The sequence below is a fragment of the Gorilla gorilla genome, chromosome 16 (assembly GCF_029281585.2).
Source record: "Gorilla gorilla gorilla isolate KB3781 chromosome 16, NHGRI_mGorGor1-v2.1_pri, whole genome shotgun sequence".
Taxonomy (NCBI): domain Eukaryota; kingdom Metazoa; phylum Chordata; class Mammalia; order Primates; family Hominidae; genus Gorilla; species Gorilla gorilla.
The window spans coordinates 60,021,252-60,043,850 of record NC_073240.2 but is presented as its reverse complement, the minus strand read 5'-3'; the positions used below and the strand labels follow the sequence as shown (position 1 = coordinate 60,043,850).

Below are 22,599 nucleotides of genomic sequence, written 5' to 3'. Positions count from 1 at the left end.
ACCGACAAATTCAACACAACAGTATGGTTGAAGGATAGTCTCATCCGAGACTATCGACCATGTGTTGTGCTGTATTCCTGACACTGTTTAGCACTTCACACATATTGTTTTATTTAATCCTTACAGCAACGTTGTGAAATGGGTCTGTCTCCCACTTTACAAATGAGAAAAGAGAAGTCACTTTGTGTCACTTCAGGGACACATGAGCTTAGGTAGCTTTTCCCCACTTTACTTAGTCTGTAGGTAGTAAAGCTGGAACTTGAATCCTCATCTTACTGATTGCAGAATCTTTCTCTGCACTGCTCTTTCTGCTACATTTTATTTGAAGAATATTTGGGAAATTAACAGCATTTTGTCTTTGTTACTACAGGGGAAAACAAACTATCCTAGTAATTTTATGTTTTATTTTCCCAGGGAAGCAAAGGTGTCTACCAGTACCACTGGCAAAGCCACAATGTCAAGCACAGTGGTGTGGACGACATGGTGCTACTGTCCAAGATCACAGAGAACTCCATCGTGGAGAATCTGAAGAAGAGATACATGGATGACTACATTTTTGTATCCTTTATTGGCTGCTTTGGACATGTCTAAGTGATATTACAGTGCCCACAGTTAAATTGTGGCTTTATGCTGGGTGCAGTCGCTCACATGTGTAATCCCAGCACTTTGGAAGGCTAAGGCAGGAGTTCCAGACCATCCTGGCAACACAGGGAGACCCCATCTCTATTATAAAAAATAAAAATAAAAACTGAACTTGTGGCTTTATTCCTGGCTTGAGAAGAGCTATCTGAAAGTCCGAACAGATGCTGTGTGCTCACATTGTTTTCACCGTTTCAGAATGAGGTTTTGTATGTTTATATCACTTGGTTCAGGCTGTGCAAAGGGCAAAGATGATGCCCGGTTATTCTCCTGGCATTTCACAAAGTAAAGATGCAGCCAGTATTCATCTACTTTAATCTATAATATCGTCCCTTTGACATGCTCTAGTCATGCACGTGGTGTCTAAAACCTCTGCTCTTCCTAGAGGAAGTCCTGGTTTGCAAAGAGTTCTATCAATAATGCATCCTGACTGCAAAGCAGAGACATTTGAGTCTGCACTTAAAAGACTTAAAAATGTTGCCAGTTTTTCTGCATTTTAATGTTTACTAAAGGAAATGTGAGAAGTGAAGATCGACTATTGAAAATGCTTGACGTTCTTCAGTTGTTCTTTATGTTTCAATTTTAGCTTGCCAGATGCCATTTTTTATGGGGCTTTAAAAAATGCAGAATGGAAATTGGATTCAAATATGGGTTGACTTCATTATCAACAGGGAACTGTGATATTTGCTTAAGTTCCTATAGGATTCAGGAGTTTTGTTTGATGCAACTGTGTAAAGATATCCTGGTGGAACTATTGTGAGAGTTAGTCATGGACATGCAAAACTCTGTGTGAAATCTGTATAATAGTACCAAAAAGTTTAACTTTGATGCCAATAGTGCCTTCTGAAAGTATGGTATCATGGATGACTTATTAAAAAGTGGAGTCTTTGCTACTGATGTAATATACATCTTAGATTTTTACCCAAAAAGCTTGGGGAAGAATAGTTTTCACATCAGTGGCTTATTATGATTACTTAAACTGGTTGTTTGACTGTTAGCTAAAAGCACGGGAACCTTTGCAGTAATAACTTTTGCAGTGGCTGCCTATCCCATCACTGGTAAGTTGTGGGGGGTGGGGTTCAACTTATCAGGTATTTAACAAACAATACTGTTAAATAATTAACAGCATTATTCCAAGGCATTTGGACCATTCTGACCAGTACTCTGCTGTTTCTTATTTACTATAAGGGAATTTTACCAATATCTGTAGTTAAACCTCCGAACCTCTGTTTTCAAGGATTAACAGATATAGTTGGATTTACTGGCTACATTATAATTGCATCATTTAAAACATTTATTTTCTTTTTATAGCACTTTGGGAGGCAGAGGCGGGTGGATCACTTGAGGTCAGGAGTTTGAGACCAGGCTGGCCAACGTGGTGAAACCCTATGTCTACTAAAAATGCAAAATCAGCGGGGTATGGTGGTGTATGCCTTGTAATCGCAGTTACAAGGCATACCTTGTAACTTGGGAGGTTGAGGCAGGAGAATTGCTTAAGTTTGGGAGGCAGAGATTGCAGCAAGCCAAAATCACACCACTGCACTTCAGCCTGGGTGACAGAGCAAGACTCTGTCTCCAAAAAAAAAAAAAAAAAAAAAAAAGTCAATTTATTGTATTTTTAAATGACAAATAGTAATTGTATATAGTTGTGGGATATAATGTGATTTTTTTTTTCTTTTTTCTTTTCTTTTTTTTTTTTTTTTTTTTGAGACAGGGTCTCCCTCTGTCACGCAGGCTGGAGTGCAGTGGCACGATCCTGGCTCACTGCAACCTCCGCCTCCCTGGCTCAGGTGATCTTCCCACCTCAGCCTCCCAAGTAGCTGGACTACAGGCACACACCACGATGCCTGGCTGATTTTTTGTAGAGATAGGGTTTCACCATGTTGCCCAGGCTGGTCTCAAACTCTTGAGCTCAAGCAACCCACCTGCCTCGGCCTTCTAAAGTGCTAGGACTACAGGTATGAGCCACTGCGCCTGGCAATGTGATGTTTTAATATGTATATACATTTTGGAATAATAAAATCAAGCTAATTAACATATCCATCACTTCACATACTTATTGTGTGTGGTGTAAACATTTAAAATCTATACTCAGCAATTTTGAAATATACATTACATTATTATTTACTTATATAACTTCTGAATCAGGGTGGCGACCTATGGCTGACAGACAAAATCTTACTCACCACCATTTTTTGGACAGCAGTTTTGTTGGAACACAGCCATGCTCATTTGTTTAGTTATTGTTTAGGGTTGTTTTCACACTATGGTGGCAGAGCTAAGTAGTTGTAACAGACTCTCTGCAAAGTCTCAAATATTTACTTTCTGGCCCTTTGCAGAAAAAAAATTTGCTGACTTCTGCTCCAGATACCTGTGCAGGGCTTCCTTTTTTTTTTTTTTTTTTTTTTTGTGATGGAGTCTTGCTCTCTCGCCAGGCTGAAGTGCAGTTGGCACAATCTTGGCTCACTGCAACCTTCGCCTCCCAGATTCACTCCTTCCTCAGCCTCCCGAGTAGCTGGGACTGCAGGCGTGCACCACCACGCCCAGCTAATTTTTGTATTTTTAGTAGAGATGGGGTTTCACCATGTTGGCCGGGATGGTCTCAATCTCTTCACCTCATGATCTGTCCACCTCAGCCTCCCAAAGTGCTGGGATTACAGGCGTGAGCCACTGCACCCAGCAGCTTCATTTAATTGAATTGTACAAAAACAGTTATGTTCAGTTGCAGGTTTTTATTTTATTTGGTCAAAATACTGAAATATGCTTACTTTATCCGGACTTCACACCGTCAAAAAATGTTAATCACTTTTATGTGCAGCGCCCACAGCCCATGAAAACTGGCAGATAATTGATTAGAAGGAGCTGGGTGGCAGGATGTGGATCTGGACTGTCTGGCTTCAAACCTTGCTCTGCATAGATTTGGTGACCGTAACGTTTTGTGACCTCTGTGCCTTGCTTTCCGTACCTGTAAAATGGGAGTAATAATAAAATCTCCCACGTAAGGCTGCTGTAGGGTGAAACCAAATAAAGAATGCAGCAAGTAAACAGTAAGTATGAGTCATTATTACCACGCACTAGGGCAGGTGTGTAAGTGCTTCGCATATTTCCGAGTTATTTTCCAAAAATTCAACTGTAAACTTGTTTATTGGAAATTAAAATGCATTTTGCCACGGAAACCGTTATAAATGGAGGATTGACAAGCCCATAGAAGTCTTCATTTCCACTGAATGTAGTAGTTGTACAAATTATATTTTGAAATGTTCTTGGAATGTGGGCTGGACTTACTGCATTATAAAGATGGAAATACGGTTTTTTGGTAAGCTGAGTATAAAAAGAAACAAAGGATGTCCGTAGTCAGTCCTTCATAACTCCAGGCGGCCTCACTCCTCCCAATCACGATTGTTTACTCCCAAAACACCAGAAGCAGGGACTATCTCTTGTATATCTTCTTCAAAAAGCAGCATATAAAAACCCTTTAGAGCAATATAGGTTCATTTAACATGGCTCATACCATGCAGTCAAGCAAAAAAAAAAAAAAAAATACCAAAGTCAACCAGAACCCATCACCAAAGGTTAGTTCTTATTAATCTCTTGGTGTAGAGCTTTCAGTTTTACCACATATGGCCATGCATATATGTGTGCTTTCTTGTTAATTTTAACAAAAATGGCATCATCCTGCCTCATGTATTTCTTGGTTTTCTGCATAATTTTTGGCATGGTGCGTTGTATTAAGTATTCATTGACAATTTGTTGACTGTTAAGACTTGCTTTTTAAATTCAGACAACAGAATTTTTAAATGACTCACACAGAGAGGGCTGTTTATGTGCCTTTAAATTAATGCCTTTGAATCGATGACTGACTAATCGTGTGTTCTACCAAGGAAATGAGTTACTTGACCACTAATGACTTTATGTTTTAGAAATCTCTACCCACTCAATATATGGGAAGCCCAGCATAAATGTGCTTTCTATCATTAGACAGAGTAGCTTTCAGCTTTGAGGGAGCTTGATGGATGTTTGTGAAATAATACAGGGGCTCTGCTGCAAGTCTTCCTCTGCTAAGTGATAAAAGCATCCTTTAACACTTCAATGTTAAGGGAATATTATAATAGAATGGCATTACTGTAAGTAAGAGTTGAGTTTTTTCCTCTCCTATGTTTAAATGTTAAGACGAGAAGAGACTTGATTTCGCATTGAGTTATAAAATTGCTCAGTTTATCCCTTCTATGTCTAATTCCTGCACATTGTCTTGTGTTGAAAGTCAGCATTTGGGGCGATCGATTGTTACTGCATTCAGGCTGAATGCACATTTCTTCTACATTAGGAAAAAAGAATCCACTTAGAAAATGCTGACATCGTTTACCAATAAAACTCCATATTTTTGAGTTATTTGTCCTGTGACAAGGTTTAATTTGCCATCTGTTTGTCATCAATGTTGCCACACTTTTTACAATTACACTGTAAGATCTATGAGGAAAACATTACAGTGTTCTCTATGGTGCGTGGGGAGAGAGCACTTCTGACCACTTGGCCGACGAAAAGAGTTCCTGCTCAAAGCACTCTGTGCTCATTCGGTCCAACTTTCTCCAAACTTGTTTTTACTCAAAGACCGCACTCAGGTATGTTTGGCATTTTTAATCCTTGAATTAGGAGTCCAGATTTTCGTGCCAGACCCACTAGATTTCAAAGCAGCGTAGTTGTTCCGAGTGAGGTCTGGCCCTTGGCATCCAGTTCACTGGAGGGGCAGCATGCTATATAGCAAGACAGACGCTGGGCTGGAGCCAAAGCCTCGAGTTCCAGCCCCCCGTTCTCCACGTGACTCTGGGGAAGTCAACTCACCTCCCTGTGCTACCTCAGGGATGAACCCAAGGAAGTCCACTCGACCAGCGTAGGTGGTTTTGGGAAATTCACTGACTATTCAAATAGATTTTAACCGGCTGGGCACAGTGGCTCATGCCTGTAATCCCAGCACTTTGGGAGGCTGAGGCAGGTGGATCATGAGGTCAGGAGATTGAGACCATCTTGGCCAACATGGTGACACCCCGTCTCTACTATAAATACAAAATTAGCCGGGCGTAGTGGCGCATGCCTGTAGTCCCGGCTACTCGGGAGGCTGAGGCAGGAGAATTGCTTGAACCCGAGAGGCGGAGGTTGCAGTGAGCCGAGATTGCACCACTGCACTCCGGCCTGGTGACAGAGCAAGACTCCACCTAAAAAAAAAAAAAAAAAAGATTTTAAAAGTTCAACTCTTAGCATTGCCTAATAAGACTATTAAAAACAAACATTTGAGGCTGGGCACGGTGGCTCACGCCTGTAATCCCAGCACTTTGGGAGGCCAAGGCGGGCGGATCACAAGGTCAGGAGATCGAGATCATCCTGGCTAACAAGGTGAAACTCCGTCTCTACTAAAAATGTAAAAAATTAGCCGGGCGTGGTGGTGGGTGCCTGTAGTCCCAGCTACTCCGGAGGCTGAGGCAGGAGAATGGTGTGAACCTGGGAGGCGGAGCTTGCAATGAGCCAAGATCACACCACTGCACTCCATCCGGGTGACAGACCGAGACTCCGTCTCAAAAAAAAAAAAAAAAAAAAAAAAAAAAAAAAGAACAGCAAAACAAAAAACAAACAAAATTTGAAAGTTGTACTGCCATCACATTTAATAAAAGAAAGAATATTTTTACACCAAAAACGTAGGAAGGACATAATCTAAGAATAAAGGACAGTTTCTTTATTTTGAATAAATTAAGCTTTATGAAAAATTCAGTGCATTGTTTGTTTTTTTGTCATTCTTGCTGCAGGTCAATGAAAACTGATAGATCCACGGGCAGGCATTTGGGAACCCATCAGTTAAAGATATCTTGGGTTTCTTCTGTCTCCCAGAGTCTTTTAAATAATTGGCATTTTTTTCCTTCTGTTTTTTGGTATCATAGCTTCATATCTTTATGCAGTTTGAAAATTAACCTTAGGCCACACCTTCACCACCAAGGATTATGTGGGTAAAGACAATGATCCGAACGGCTTTTCCCAGAGGCACACCTGAATTATGCAACAGGAGTGGGAGTGAGCATTGTTGGAATTACCTGGAGTTCCCAAACCAGCAGGAGAGCACAGGTGTCCGGAAAATAGCTAAGGTATCTGCAGACATAGCAAGGTGGAAAAGGTGAGAATTGTTTAGATAAACAATTATTCCAAACTCTCACCGGAAATAACTACAATATGTTTATTTTCTTTAAATCAATTAAATTCTCCTTAGTTTTTCTGTAGAAACAGCCATTTTATTTTTTGAGACTTTTTAAAAAAATTTTTATTTTATTTTATTTTCTCTGTCGCCTAAGCTGGAGAGCAATGGCATGATCACAGCTCGCTGCAGCCTTGCCTTCCCAGGCCTAAGTGATCCTCCCACCTCAGCCTCCCAAGTAGCTGGGACTACAAGTGAAGACCACCATCCCTGGCAATTTTTTTTTTTTTTTTTTAGGAGATGGGGGGTCTCAATATATTGCCCAGGCTGGTCTCGAACTCCTGGACTCAAGCAATCATCCCACTTGTCCTCCCACAGTGTTGTGATTATAGCACCCAACCAGAAACAGCCATTTTAAACCAAACTTTATTTTTTAGGTATCTTCCCAAATAGTATTATCCCCAAGAACCCTACTGATAAATTTAGGGAGCAGGTACAAATTTCCCTCTTCATTTCATTCTGACCTGAGTCATTGATTCACGATTGGCCTAGAATAGTCCAAAATAAATTTTTTTTTTCCTGAATATCTCCTTAACCAGGCCCTAATCAGAATTTATGTAATCTACTTGGTGCAAAATCAAGACTTAATGAGATATCTCTTTATATAGCAAATTAACAGTTTTTAAAATGTTGGTCACTTTAGGAGCTCATATGCAACTGAATTCATATTTATTGAGTAACCAAGGGATTGGTGGGGAGGTGGTACCTTTGTCTGTTGCCCTGAGGGCAGCCCTTTATTCTTTGTGTGCAGTGATCAGTTTGTCTAGGACAAGGCGGCAGTAACCACATTCCCTTTACAACTAAGGGAACGAGTACCCTCCTCCATGGAAGGAGCTTATTTGCGTCTTTGTTTTTCCGTGGGGATGGATGTAGACATGAAATAAACATCTTCCTCTTCTGAAGTGGAGATGGTTCTAGCAGTGCTGTATTTCTTTAAAATTGGGTTTACCATAAGAATCATTATTACTTCATTCATTAATTGTTTGTTTGTTTTCTTTTTTGGGAGCCAGGGTCTGGCTCTGTTGCCCAGGCTGGAGTGCAGTGGCATGATCATGGCTCACTGCAACCTCGACCTGCTTGGCTTAAGCAATCCTCCCACCTCAGCAGGAACTACAGGCACGTACCAACCAACATGCCTGGCTAATTTTTAAAATTTTTTTTGTAGAGATGAGGTCTCACTAGATTGCCCAGGCTGGTTTCGAACTCCTGAGCTCAAGGGATCCACCCACCTTATTCTCCCAAAGTGCTAGGACTACAGGCTTGAGCCACCACACCCCGCTCGTTCATTCAATTTTGATTAGGTCCTTACCAATTAGAAAAGATACTTTAAAAATCCACCTAAGGGAATTAGGTTTTCGAGTATGCAAAGCATCACAGAATCTAAGTTAGAAGAGGCTGCCAATTTAGGGTTGCCAGATAAAATTCAGGACTGCTGGTTAAGTCTGAATTTCAGATAAACAACAAGTTACTTTTTACTATAAGTATGTACCAAATATTACTGGGGAACATACTTATTTGGAACATACTTAAAAAAATTCTTGTTTGAATGACTTTCCAATTTAACTAGTTTTCTGTGTTTTTATTTGCTAAATCTGGCTACCAATCATAATATTAACACAACAGTACCTGCTTATCTTAGACATTCTAGCTTTTGATTAAGAGTATGGGCGTGGGATCCAGACTGCCTGAGTTTGAATCCTAGCTCTGCCACTTATAGTGTGTGACCTTAAGCAACTTTTAAAATTTCTCCATGCCTCAGTTTCCCCGTACAGGCTGAGTATCCTTAATCTGAAAATTCCAAATTTGAAATGCTGCAAAGTTTGAAATGTTTTGATAATTGACACAATGCTCTTCAGAGCATTTCGATTTTGGATTTTTGGGTTAGGGATGCTGAACTGGTGGTGAGTGTAATGCAAACTTTCCAAAATATGAAAAAACGCACAATCTGCAAAAAGCATTTTGGATAAGGGACAGTCAACCTGAAGTCAAATAGGTTGTTATTTGGTGCTAAGATGTAAATGTATGTGTGTTTAATTAATTTTATAACCCCTTATTGAGTCTTGGCTACGGCATCATGGACGTCTTACCTGCTTGATAATTTTAACAGTACATGTATGTGTCCTAAATTTTCACTAATCTATCATTGGCCTCATCTGACTTTGGCAATTGGGAATACATTTTCCATGGGCCTGCTTCCATAACTCTTCAGTAATTTTCAGTTATGGCTCACTCACTGTCTCATCAGCATTTTCTCTTAGCACTATGGCCTGCCCTTAGACCAGAACTGGGCACTGCTAAGTGGTCTTAAAACCACTTCATCTTCCCTAATAGCAATTCATGTTCCACCCCTTCAAGTATGAAGATCTTTCTGGTCAGTGACAAAGAGAAGTAAAATCACAATCATGTCATTCTGCATGCTTACCTTTGTATACACACAGTAATCTAAAATATTATCTTAAAAAAATTATATGATTATATGATCCATCTCACATTGATTTGTATTCAGTAATAATAACACTGTGTCTAATAGAAACTAACAAACCATTGCCTCTAAAACAGCGCCTGGCATGTTAAGCCACACTTGAAACATGCATCATGATTTGAGATAAATGATGCAACATGTGCCTTAGAGGATATTAATTAAGGAAAAGCCATTACTATGTGCTGTGCTCACAGTGCTGAGTGTTCTACAATTATTTAAGTAAAGTGAGACTATCAGGTAGGTCCTATTTTATCTCCATCAGCACCAGCCAATCTGACTGAACACCTGGGCTGGTTTTCATGGTACACAGGTCTTAATATGTAAATATAAAAATGTTCCCCTGTGGGAGGAAATCTCATAGTTTTAAGTCTTTATCTAAAAGTGTATATTTGTAAATAACTTTCTGTTTAACAATTTATTTGTAAAATTTCTAAACACCTTGAAATTGATCATTGAAAGAAACGGTTTTGAATGTCTCTGTGTGTTTGTTGTTTAGATTTTTTTTTCTGCATGAAGTCAAGAAGTTATATTTATTCTCTCCATGAAGTCAAGAAGTTATATATATTCTATTTATTTTGTTCCCTGTCATATCCCGAGCATCTAAAACAGTGCCTGGCATGTTAAGTAAGCACCCAATTCAAATTAGTTGATTGTTGAATGAATAATTGGAAATATTTTTCATGTGATCATAAGTCTTCATTTATTTTCATATATTAAAATGTGTTGTGTAAAATTTTTAAGGCCCAGCATAAGCATAGCCTCTCTGAGAGGCCATCTTGTATTCCCCAAGCAGAAATAATACCTTCTTTCCCTGAACCTGATGTAGGTGGGTTTATAATTTTCTTCTCTGAAAACTACCTTATTTATGATTATTACTGTTATTTTGAGACAAGGTCTCTTTCTGTCACCCAGGCTGGAATGCGGTGATGTGATCTTGGCTTGCTGTAACCTCTGATCTGGGCTCACTGCAACCTCCGCCTCCTGGCCTCAAGCAGTCCTCCCGCCTCAGCCTCCCCAGTAGCTGGGACTGCAGGCACACGCCCCCATGCCTGGCTAATTTTTTTTTTTTTTTTTTTTTTTTTTTTTTTAAAGAGATGGAGTTTTGCTATGTTGCCCAGGCTGGCCTCAAACTCCTGGCCTAAAGCGATCCACCCCCTCAGCCTTCTAACATGCTGGGAGTACAGGCATGAGCCACTGCACCTGGCCAGAAAATTACCTCATTGATGCCTTTTAATTCCTCTAAGCTTCTGGAGAACAGAGCTGTTAGTTCATCTTGTATCCCTGTATTTGTTAAATAAGTAGATGAATTTTTTTTTTTATTTTTTTTTTGGAGACAAGAGTCTCACTATGTTGCCCAGGCTGGAGTGCAATGACATGATCTTGGCTTACTGCAACCTCCGCCTCATGGGTTCAGACGATTCTCCTGCCTCAGCCTCCTGAGTACAGTAGCAGGGACTACAGGCGTGTGCCACCACAGCTGGCTAATTTTTGTATTTTTAGTAGAGACGGAGTTTCACCATGTCGGCCAGGCTGGTCTCGAGCTCCTGACCTCAAATGATCTCCCCACCTCAGCCTCCCAAAGTGCTGGGATTGCAGGCATGAGCCACCACGCCCGGCTGATGAATATGTTTTTAGTGTACCTAATGGATACGAAAGTTCAAAGGAAAAAATGCATATCATTTGAGGGGAGGACTGATAACTGCTTTTCTCACTCTTTGGCCATTTTTGTTTTGTTTTCTTTTCTCCTTGCTGTACGTGTCACCCATCTTGAAAGAATGTGCTTTAGTTCATTTAAAATAATGATTTCATTTTGTAGCACCTTGGTAATTTATTACTCTTCCTTAGGAGGAATAAAGCCTGTGCTAGTTGGATGATTGCTTTCGTCTTTACCTGTAATCTTTTAGAAAACAAGTACACAAGCTTTCCACTTGGACAGTCATTACGAATTCTTGATAACATCTGGTTACTTAATTTGAAAAATGTGTAGCTATGAAGATTAATGATGGACCTTAACTGAGTTAAATTCAGACATATATAGGATCTGTATTAATCTCAGTCAACCCTTTCAAGCAGATGCCATATTTTGGGGAAAAGGAAATTGAAATGTACCAAGGAGCGGTAAGTTACGTGTCACATAAATTACTATCTTATTTAGGGCTTTTATGATGCAGACATGGTTTTTCTTGAAGTTAGCAGTACTTTTGCACTTTTCTATTATGAATTTTTTATTGGAGAAACTTGAGTGACATTGTTTGATTTTTAATGATCTGCTTTTTATTTTTATTTTTAAATTTTTATTATTTTTATTTTATTATTATTTTTTTTTTTTGAGACAGAATTTTGCTCTTGTTGCCCAGGCTGGAGTGCAATGGCATGATCTCCGCTCACGGCAACCTCCGCCTTCTGGGTTCAAACAATTCTCCTGCCTCAGCCTCCCAAGTAGCTGAGATTACAGGCACGCGCCACCACACCTGGCTAATTTTGTATTTTTAGTAGAGACGGTATTTCACCATGTTGGTCAGGCTAGTCTTGAACGCCTGACCTCAGGTGATCCACCTGCCTCAGCCTCCCAAAGTGCTGGTGAGCCACCACGCCTGGCCAATGATCTGCTTTTTAGAGCAGAGCTCAAAAAAGCTTAGGACTGTCTAATATTTGAGCCTTATTTGCATAGAAAATTAGTTAAATAGGATGTAGGACCTACAGCTTAGGGATCTTCCTGCTTCCATATATGCCACAAAAATCTAAGGAATAAAAATCAGTTATGGGTAAAAAAATAGAGCAATGGGTACTGATTTGCAGAATCAGAACCATTGTTAAACTATGACTATGACTTCAACATGAAAAATGAATCTTGTATTACTTCATTTATTAATTTGACCCTGGTTCCTATTTATAATCAGCTCCATAGCCATTTCAGTTGTATAGTAAAAATGGAAGCTGTAATTCTCCTTAATATATTTTATTCTGTGGTTCATCACTTCCCCAGGCCTCCCCATCTCTGCATCTTTTTCCTTTCCTTTTCCTTCCCACTGCAGCAGAAGCACAAGAGTATTCATTAATCCTGACCCCTAAAAAGCAAACAAAAGAGAGCCCACACAAATTCATCAGTTGAAGTGGAAGGCAATTTACCCAGAGCAAGAGCCCACCCCATTGTTGCCAGATGAATGGTGCTGGTAGCTGGAGCCGAAGGAGGCTGCCACGCGAAAGACCTTTGATAATGCTGCCTTTATGGGAGCCCAGCACAAGGGAAACACTGTCAGCAGAGGCTGGCCCTGCCCTAGTGCCCTGATCAGCAGGCGCACAGAGCTGGCTTGGCGTCCTCAATGACAGCCAAGGCGCTGTAGATGGAAGTGCTGTGCATGTGTGTTTCTCTCCAGTTTTCTGAAAAGGGTTGCTGTATACACGTCCCTTTTAGACCATTTATCTTTTGAAGTGTTCTCTTTAAGGAAATGTAGAATTTCTAAAAAATATGCTCAATTTTACTGCTAATGGTAACAGATTATTGTAAAACTGCTATTTACTGAGTGCCATGTACTATGTTATACTTGCAGCAATAATAAAACAGCCCTGGATGCTGGCTGTGTCATAACATCTATCTCCATTTCACAGATGAGGAAACTGAGGCTCAGAGAGGTGAAGTACTAAAATCTACTGAGTGGTGGAGCTAGGAGTTGAAGTCAGGTCCTAATGACTGAGAGTCTCAGGGGAGGGAAGAATCAGGTAAAGGAAATGCCCACTCTATAGTTTTGTCACAGATAGCTGAGAGGTTCAATAAGACCACAGATAGGAAACCAGTTTGGAAAATATAGAGTGACATGCAAAGGTCAAGCATGACAGTTCAGCAGCGTTGAAGCCTTACTGGGCAATGACTTTCCCCCATTGCCCATAGCTTGCTTTCCACTCCATTTCCTTCCATTTTCCATCTTTGTGTCTTTCTTACAGTCCTCTACTTTCTCATTTTCAAAGAGTCATTAATGATGTTTGTGCACTTGAGACCAGAAACCCAAAATGATGGTAACTGAGAGGGGTGCTAAGGGCTAAGTTTTGGTGACACTCTCACCTAAGTGAGAACCTGACCTAAAGAGGGGAATTTTTAAACAAAATTATGAGAGTCCATTGTTTTGGACTGATCTCATGCAGTAGCCCCTGACAGACCAGACCAAACCAAACCAACATGGAGTCACTCATGTTACATGTGACACAATCGAAACTTTAAAGAAACAGACCAGGAGATGCCAGCAGGAGGAGGTCCACTCTACTCTAACCCTTACAAAAAGTAACCTAGAGTCTTTGTTCTAGTCTTACAAACCCTACTGTTCTGTTATTTCTCAATGATATTTGAGAACAAGTAAGTACATTTTTAAATGGTGACAGAGTGACATCAGTGCCTAAAGTTTTGGTCAGTATCTCAAAATTGAGAGGATGACCAAAAGAGGGAAATTGGACTGGGCATGGTGGCTCATGCCTATAATCCCAGCACATTGGGAAGCCAAGGTGGGAGGATCACTGGAGCCCAGGAGTTCAAGACCAGCCTGGGCAACATGGTGAGACCCCGTCTCTATTTAAAAACAAAAACAAAAAAAACAAGAGAGGGGAATTGTTAAATTAAGTTTAGCCTAAGGTGCCTCCTTACATATTTTAAGTTGGGTCTAAATGTTTTCTTCTTTTCTTTTTTCTTTTGAAACAAAGTCTCACTCTGTCACCCACGCTGAAGCGCAGTGCTGTGATCTTGGCTCACAGGAACCTCCACCTCCAGGACTCAAGCGATCCCCCGACCGCAGCTTCCCAAGCAAATAGCTGGGACTACAGGCACACACCACCATGTCCAGCTAATTTTGTTTCTTTTTTGTAGAGAGGAGGTCTCACTATGTTGCCCAGGTTGATCTGGAACTGCTGGGTTCAAGTGATCCTCTGGCCTTGCCTCCAAAAGTGCTGGGATTACAGGCATTAGCCATCACACCCAGCCCTAAATGTTTCTCTGTACACAGTGAACTGTAGCCTAACCAGATGTATAAACAAACTATAACCTACTTTTCTGCCAGTCACTGAGTTTTGGCCAATCAAAGGTGGCCAACTATTCAAACTGTGTTCAAATAAGGCAAATTCTAAACTAATCTGTAACTAATCTGGCTGTTTCTGTACCTCACTTCCATTTTCTAGATATATATTTTTTTGTTTGTTTGTTTGTTTTGTTTTGAGACGGAGTCTCGCTCTTCACCAGACTGGAGTGCAATAGTGCAATCTCAGCTCACTGCAACCTCCACCTCCTGGATTCAAGCAATTCTCCTGCCTCAGCCTCCTGAATAGCTGGGATTACAGGCATCTGCCAACACGCCTTGCTAATTTTTGTATTTTTAGTAGATACTGGGTTTTGCCACGTTGGCCGGACTGGTCTCGGACTCCTGACCTCAAGTGATCCTCCCACCTCAGCCTCCCAAAGTGCTGAGATTACAGGCCTGAGCCAGGGCCAGCCCTCACTTCCATTTTCTGTATATCACTTTCCTTTTTCTGCCCAAAGATCTTATGGCATATGGCAGCACTGGAGGCTCTGTGAATCTATTCTTGTTCCAGGGCGGCCTTATTCACGAAGCATTCTCTGCTCAGTTAAACTCTGTTAAATTAAAATAATAATTATAATAATCCTGCACAATCTTATTGTGGACTAGAAGTCCATTTAAAACCATATCCTGAGGTCCTATCCAGGTATCCACTCCTGACCATAAGGTTAAGGCAGAGATCACATATTCTGGTTCCTGCACAGGGTTCTTTAGGTGACCAGTCCTAGGCATAGCTTGCAGCCCTCACTGGGTAGCTCCCGCTATGAGCCCCCTGCCTACAGCATGGGAAGAACACTGGGTATTGGATACAAAACCCCCTCATCCTAACCCCTCCCCACCAAACTCTCATCTTCCAGAGCACGGCAGTGAGCAGCAACTTCTCAGCCAGGCCCCCTTTTCTACAGTAACTCACTGCACAATAAAATGGATTAAGTAAATTAATCCAAAGATGGATTAAGTAAGTTAAGCTTCACCTTTGTATATCATTCTGTCTTTTCAAATTGCTTTCCCATCCGTCATTTACACTGTGAGACTTGCAGCTTGGACGCTATTATTCCCACAATTGTAGCTCGCTGCATCCTCCAACTCCTGGACTCAAGCTATCCTCCCACCTCAGCCTCCCAAGTAGCTAGGACTGCAGGCATGTGCTACCACACCCAGCTAATTAAATTTTTGTGTGTGTGTGGAGACTAGACTCCAAGTCCTAGGGTTAAATAACTCTTCTGCCTCAGCCTACCAGTAGCTTGGAGTGATTACAGGCTAGGAGTGTTCTTTCTCCATATATACTCAACAAAGTATTTCTCTTTTTAGTAATTTTTAAGGTTGTGGTGAAGGTGGGTATCAAGAAATTGTATAAAGCAGGGCTGAAGTCAGCCTGATAATTTATTAAGCATGGAAAATGTATTTAGTTTGATATTTGTGCATAGCTAAGATATCCCATAAGATGAAATCACAAACCCAGGAGAATATCTTAGTGTGGTAGGATTTTTTTTTCCAATAGAGATGAAACAAACTGGCCAAACTAGCTTATCCCTTTAAAGAACCACACCTTCTTGCCCTCTTCTTATGGAAAGATTTAAGTATTTTTTCTGATCCATAGATAATCTCACCTAATTCCCTCTGAGGCTCCAGAATCTACAACGTGGCCTCTTAGAAAAAATTACATAAGAGTTTAGAATTCTGGTAGAAGTCAGATCTAGGTGTTTGGCAGGCCTCTCCAAAGACCTGTTGCCCAAGTGTCTACAGAAACATTTAGAAATGGACTGTCACCTGCAGAGGCGTGTGTGGGTGGAAGGGTGGGGTGTTGGAGTGTCTAAAGACACGGGGCACATCCGGAAGGCTGAATCATGGATATGCCTATGGGAGACTGCTTCCAAATTCCGTCTTAATTTTGTGAGGGTGTAACCTTGATGACCTAGGAAGTTTTATGAATTCTTGTATCATGCAACCTTTAAGATGTAATGATAGGCATTGGAACTATAGTGCACGATTCGTTTCCAAATTCAGGAAAAGAAATTTAATGTATTGCCTATCTGACCATGATTTTGTTTTTATTTTTAAATTTTTATTATTATTTATGTATTATTATTTTTTGCTTTTCTAGGCACAGTATGAAAACCCACCACATATCTATGCCCTTGCAGATAATATGTACAGAAACATGATCATTGACAGAGAGAACCAGTGCGTCATCATCAGGTATGAAAAAGATCCTTATCAGTGGGCGTGGAAGATATGAGACTATGCTGTGGTTATGGATTTCGGTCGATAAGCAGTGGTTTTGCAACAGCTACTGATATCACAGCCTGGTTAATGTGTCTGAGTAGCAAGCAGGTTAGCTGCTTTATCTTGCTTTATTTATAACTCTATATAATAGAGCTCCATATCATAAAACTTTTGAGCTTCCATGGGATTGCAGTAAGTATAATAAACATGTTTTCACTGTTTAGTCAGATGAAGTCCTTTTCTGTAGGTCCCTATTTTTTCTTTCCCTTCATAATTTAGTAGTTCATGTTTGAACATTTTTGGTGAACTTTGTCATTTGCATTGAATTTGGGGGAAGATTACTGGTAATTGCCAGCATTAGGTGTCTGTAGCCACATTTCATAATCCCTCTAGTCTGACATGGCTCTGAATCCTGGCTGGGTTTAAGTCAAGCTTGTCCAACCTGTGGGCTGCAGGCCGTGGGCCACATGCGGCCTAGGACAGCTTTCAGTGTGGCCCAAAGCAAATTCGTAAACTTTCTTAAAACATTATGAGATTTTTTTGCAATTTTTTTTTAAGCTCTTCAGCTATCATTTGTGTTAGTGTATTTTATGTGTGGCCCAAGACAATTCTTCTTCTTCCAGTGTGGCCCAGGGGAGCCAAAAGATTGGATACTCCTGCCTTAAGTGCTTTTAAAATTCTGCTTATTTACAAAAATTAGCTGGGCATGGTGGCGCACGCCTCTAATCCCAGATACTAGGGAGACTGAGGTGGGAGAATCGCTTGAGCCTGGGATGAGGAGGTTGCAGTGAGCTGAGATCGTGCCACTGTACTCCAGCCTGAGTGACAGAGTGAGACTCCATCTAGGAAAAAAAAAATAAAATTCTGCTTACTAACTCCAGTTGGGGTGGCTCACACCTGTAAGCCGCAGAGTTTGAGACCAGCCTGGGCAACGTGGCGAAACCCCATCTCTACAAAAAAATATAAAAATTAGCCAGGCGTCTGGTGTCATTTGTCTGTAGTCCCAGCTACTGGGGAGGCTGAGTGGGGAGGATCACTTGAGCCAGGGAAGTCAAGGCTGCAGTGAGCTGAGATTGTGCCATTGCATTCCAGCCTGGGTAACAGAGCAAGACCCTGTCTCAAAAAAACAAAACAAAACAAAACCAAAAAAAAAGGCTTATACCTGAGTGGAGGCTGAGACAGGCAGATCACTTGAAGTCAGGAGTTCAAGACCAACCTTGGCAACATGGGGAAACCCTGTCTCTACTAAAAATACAAAAATTAGCCAGGCGTGGTGGTACATGCCTGTAGTCCCAGATACTCAGGAGGCTGAGGCAGGAGAATCACTTGAACCCAGGAGGCGGAAGCTGCAGTGAGCCAAGATCACGCCACTGCAGTCCAGCCTGGGCGACAGAGTGAGACTCCATCTCAAGAAAAAAAAAAGCTCTGCTTACTATTGTGAATATTTTCAAACACTAGAAAGTATAAGCATCCATATTCTCATCACCTAGAATTTGACAGTTCACAATCTTATCATACGTATTTGTGTTCATCTTTTTTAGTTAATTTTTCTGAGACATTTTTGGGAAAAAAAAACCTTTTATTGTGGATAATTACAAATATACACAAAATGAGAAAGAATAGTAGAATGTGTCCCTGTATATCTATTATCCATTTTGCACTGTTGTCAGTATATGGCCAGTTCTGTTTTATTTGGTCCTCCCATTCTGTCCCACTTGATTACTTAAAGCAAATCTGGCAGGGCATGGCGGTAGATTCATTTCCAAGGTCAAGAAAAGAGTACATGTAATACTAGCACTTTGGGAAGCCAGGGGGCAGGAGGATCACTTGAGGCCAGGAATTGGAGATCAGCCTGGACAACATAGCAAACCCCGTCTCCATAAAAAAGTTTTTTTAATTAGCTGGGTGTGGTGGTGCACACCTGTAGCCCTAGCTACTAGGGAGGCTGAGGCAGGGGGATCGCTTGAGCCCAGGAGTTTGAGATTACAGTGAGCTGTGCTTGAACCACTGCACTCTAGCCAGGCGACAGAGATGGTGTTTTGTTTGTTTTTTTTTTTTAATAAAGCAAACCCAAAGATCCCCTTTATTCCTCAATAATTAGTATGTGCCTCTAAGAAATCATTGTTATCACACCTTAAACGTGAAGAATTCTTCTATAGTATCTAATATTATCAGTATTCCAATTCCATGATTTTCCTATAAATTCTTTTTTATTGTTGGTTTATTTTTATTTAGGATCCAAACAAGGCCTACACACTGCACCTGGTTGCTGTGTCTCTTAGGTCTCTCAGTCTTTAACAATTTTCCCTTCCCCTTTTTGTTTTCTTGGCTTTGTTAAAAAAAAAAAAAAAAAAGGTTGTTTGTCCTGTAGATCTTGCTATACAGTCTGGCATTGCCTAATTGTATTCTATGATGTTGCTTAAGTATTCCATTGTCCCCTACATTTTCTGTAAATTAATAGTTATATCTAAAAACTTCATTAGACGCCGGGAGTGGTGGTTCACACCTGTGATCCCAGCACTCTTGGGTGGGCAGATTACGAGGTCAGGAGATCAAGACCATCCTGGCCAACATGGTGAAACCCCGTCTCTACTAAAATACAAAAAATTAGCCGGGCATGGCGGTGCATGCCTGTAGTCCCAGCTACTTGGGAGGCTGAGGCAGGGAAATCGCTTGAACCCGGGAAGCAGAGATTTCAGTGAGCTGAGATTGCACCACTGCACTCAAGCCTGGTGACAGAGTGAGACTCTGTCTCAAAAAAAAAAAAAAACTCGATCAGACTCAGATTCCGTTTTTGGCAAAGGAAACTTCATCAGTGATGCTGTGCACTTCATGCCTGTTGCTCTCTCTTCGTGTGTCCAGATTGTCAGTGAACCCGTCTGTTATAAATCATTTCAGAGCCATTGTTTAATTAGTGGTTGAAAAATCGTTGTTTTCTAATTCTATTATTTTTCTGCAGTTATTAGTTCTTTTGCTTGGTCACCTTCAAATAAAAACTATGTGGGAAAATTAGACAAAACACTGGATTCACTGCCATTACTCACCTATTTTCAAAACAATTAATTGGTGCCCTAGCAGTCTCCCAAGGTGATGTGTTTTATTTTCAGTATTACTCAACTAGTGGACTTTTAATATTGTACCTGTTTACATTGCAGTTATACTTTTCAAGGCTGAAATGATCCTGTTGTTGAACTGTGACAGTCTTTTTTCTTAGCTCTTATGTCCTTTGGACATGACCGCAGTAGGCTCTGTTGGTTTCCTTCTTTAAGATCTTCTAGCTCATCTTGTATATTTCCTGCGTGGAATCCACAGTCTCTTCAGGGGCCTTGGTTCTTTTCTTTTTCCTTTGCTTTTCCTTTTCTTTTGAGACCAAGTCTCATTCTGTCATCCAGGATGGAGTGCAGTGGTGTGATCTCAGCTCACCGCATCCTCCGCCTCCTGGGTTCAAGCGATTCTCCTGCCTCAGCCTCCTGAGTGGCTGGGGTTATAGGCATGCACCACCATGCCTGGCTAATTCTTTCGCTTTTTTTTTTTTTTGAGACAGAGTCTCACTCTGTCGCCCAGGCTGGAGTGCAGTGGCACGATCTTGGCTCATTGCAACCTCCGCCTCCTGGGTTCAAGCAGTTCTCCTGCCTCAGCCTCCCGAGTAGCTGGGATTACAGGCGCACGCCACCACATCTGGCTAATTTTTGTATTTTCAGTAGAGACGGGGTTTCCCCATGTTGGCCAGGCTGGTCTCAAACTCCTGACCTCAGGTAATCCGCCTGTCTTAGCCTCCCAAATTGCTAGGATTACAGGCATGAGCCACTGCGCCCAGCCTCTTTTGCATTTTTAGTAGACAGGGTTTCACCATGTTAGCCAGGCTGGTCTTGAACTCCTTACCTCAAGTTATCTGCCTACCTCAGCTCCTGAAAGTGCTGGGATTACAGGCACGAGGCACCGCACCCCGCTAGGCCTTGGTTCGTTTTAATGGGAAATGGCATTAAGAGACCACTAAACTGGACACCAAGAGTGCTCACTGCCCTGTGTTGTCAGTGCCTATAGTTCTTTAAAAGTACAAAGCTAGGGAATATGAGCTTTTTAAGAGAAAAATGAAATTGAAAAATTGTTTTCAATTAATTTTTAAGATTTCAGAGTTTTTATTTCTTTGATTTTAATTTTTGTATCCTATTTATCTTATGCTGAACAATCTTAGTTCCTGAATACATTAGCAATTATTTGCATTGCATTGTATGCGTTTTAGACAGATAGAATAAGTTTGTTAATGCTGTTAGAGAAAGTCACAATACCAATATTATTAGTAGCAATACTGAATTCATTTTAAAATTTCTTTGTTGGTTTTTGTCCAAATATCCAATATTTACAGTCAAAATACTGGGTTTCATAAAAGTCACTTAAAATAATCCTTTTCTATGTCAACCTGACCTACAGTTGGGTTCATTTATTTCATTTACGATTTCAGTTGTTTAGCATTTTTAAATGTAATTTTGTTTTTATAATTATGCAAAACATTTACATGGTTCCAAAGGCAATACTGCAAAACGTGAGCACTGAAGCATTTCAAGGTAAATATATATCTGAAGTATTTGGAGGTAAATATAGACTTCATGACATTTTACCCCTAAATATTTCCACATGCATCTCTGAGAAATTGAAACATTTTCTTACTAATCCCAAGACTATTATCATAACTCAGTAATTAATAGTACATTTTCAACATCATCTAAAAACTTCAAACTTCTCTAATAGTCGCAAACGTCCTTTTCTGCTGGTTTATGCAAATCAAGTAACGCTGAATGCATTTGGTTATGAATCATAAATTTATTTTTATCCTACCACAATTGCCCTATTACTGCTGTTTTTTTTTCATGACACTGACTTTTTGAAGAGACCAAAACTAGTTTTCCTACAGACATCATTTACATTTGTCTAATTGCTTCTTCCTGGTCTCACTATACTTATTCCTTCAATTGGATTTTCTACAAATTTAAGGTTATATCTAATGACTTGATCAGATGCAGATGCAAGTTAAATTTTATGAGGAGGAACACCTGGGTCGTGTTGAATTCGGTTGCTTAATAGGAAATGCTTCTGTTTGATACTAAGCGGAGGTCACCGGCTACTAGAGAGGCAGGAGGTATTTTCCTAGCTGGAATTTAATGAGGGTCCAGGATGAGTTTTCTGATAGAGTCCTCTGCCCTTTCTCTTTCCTCACATTTTCCCCCTTTTGGATGTGTGCCAAAACGTGTGGGGATGGGAATGGTCTTCTTACATGAGCTTGCCAGTCTGGAGGCCCCCTCAGTCTTCTGCAGCCCAGGTGTCTCCCTCCACCTGCCACTGCAAGGTCCACCTGCACTGAAGCGGGATGATGCCCACTTCCGATCCTTGTTTCCAGCTGTTCAGGTGGCAGAGATTTCAAGGACCTGCTCCCAAGGATTTCTGTTGCAGTGGCTGTGTTTTCATTTAGGAGATGTGCTTTAATTTAGGAGCTACCCGGAGTTGGGCCAAACTTCAGGTTAAGGGCACAGGCCTCCAGTAGACTGCCCACCCTGCAGACATCAGCTGCATGTTCAGGGCTCCCCAGGCCACCCTCATGAATTCAGGGGTTCCCACTACCCCCAGCCCCCCCAGGTTCAGTAATTCACTAGAACAACTCACAAAACTCAGAAAAGCCCTACACTTAGGATTACAGTTTCGTTCTGGCAAAAGGAGGATACAAATTAGAGCCAAACAAAAGAGGTTGAGGGCGAGGTCTGGGAGGGTCCAGAGGTGGAGCTTCTGGTTTTCCTCTCCCTGTGGAGCATGGACAGCGCTACCTCCTACCGGTATGAGGTGTGACAATACTCACAGTATTGCCAACCAGAGAACATCACCTGAGCCTCTGATGTTTGGGCTCAATCACGCACAGCCTGCCTGGCCCACCTTTAGTTTCCAGCTGCTCTCGAAGGCTTGTGCAAATG

General features: G+C 41.0%; 1 protein-coding gene across 1 annotated transcript in view; it reads left to right on the top strand.

Moving 5' to 3' along the window:
* MYO1E (myosin IE) overlaps positions 1-22,599 on the top strand; it is a 240,197-nt gene that overhangs the window by 103,702 nt on the left and 113,896 nt on the right. The window contains exons 2-4 of the mRNA XM_004056268.5: positions 415-558; positions 11,385-11,474; positions 16,518-16,612. Of these exons, the coding sequence (XP_004056316.1) occupies positions 415-558; positions 11,385-11,474; positions 16,518-16,612 (329 nt within the window). The remainder of the gene's footprint in view (positions 1-414; positions 559-11,384; positions 11,475-16,517; positions 16,613-22,599) is intronic.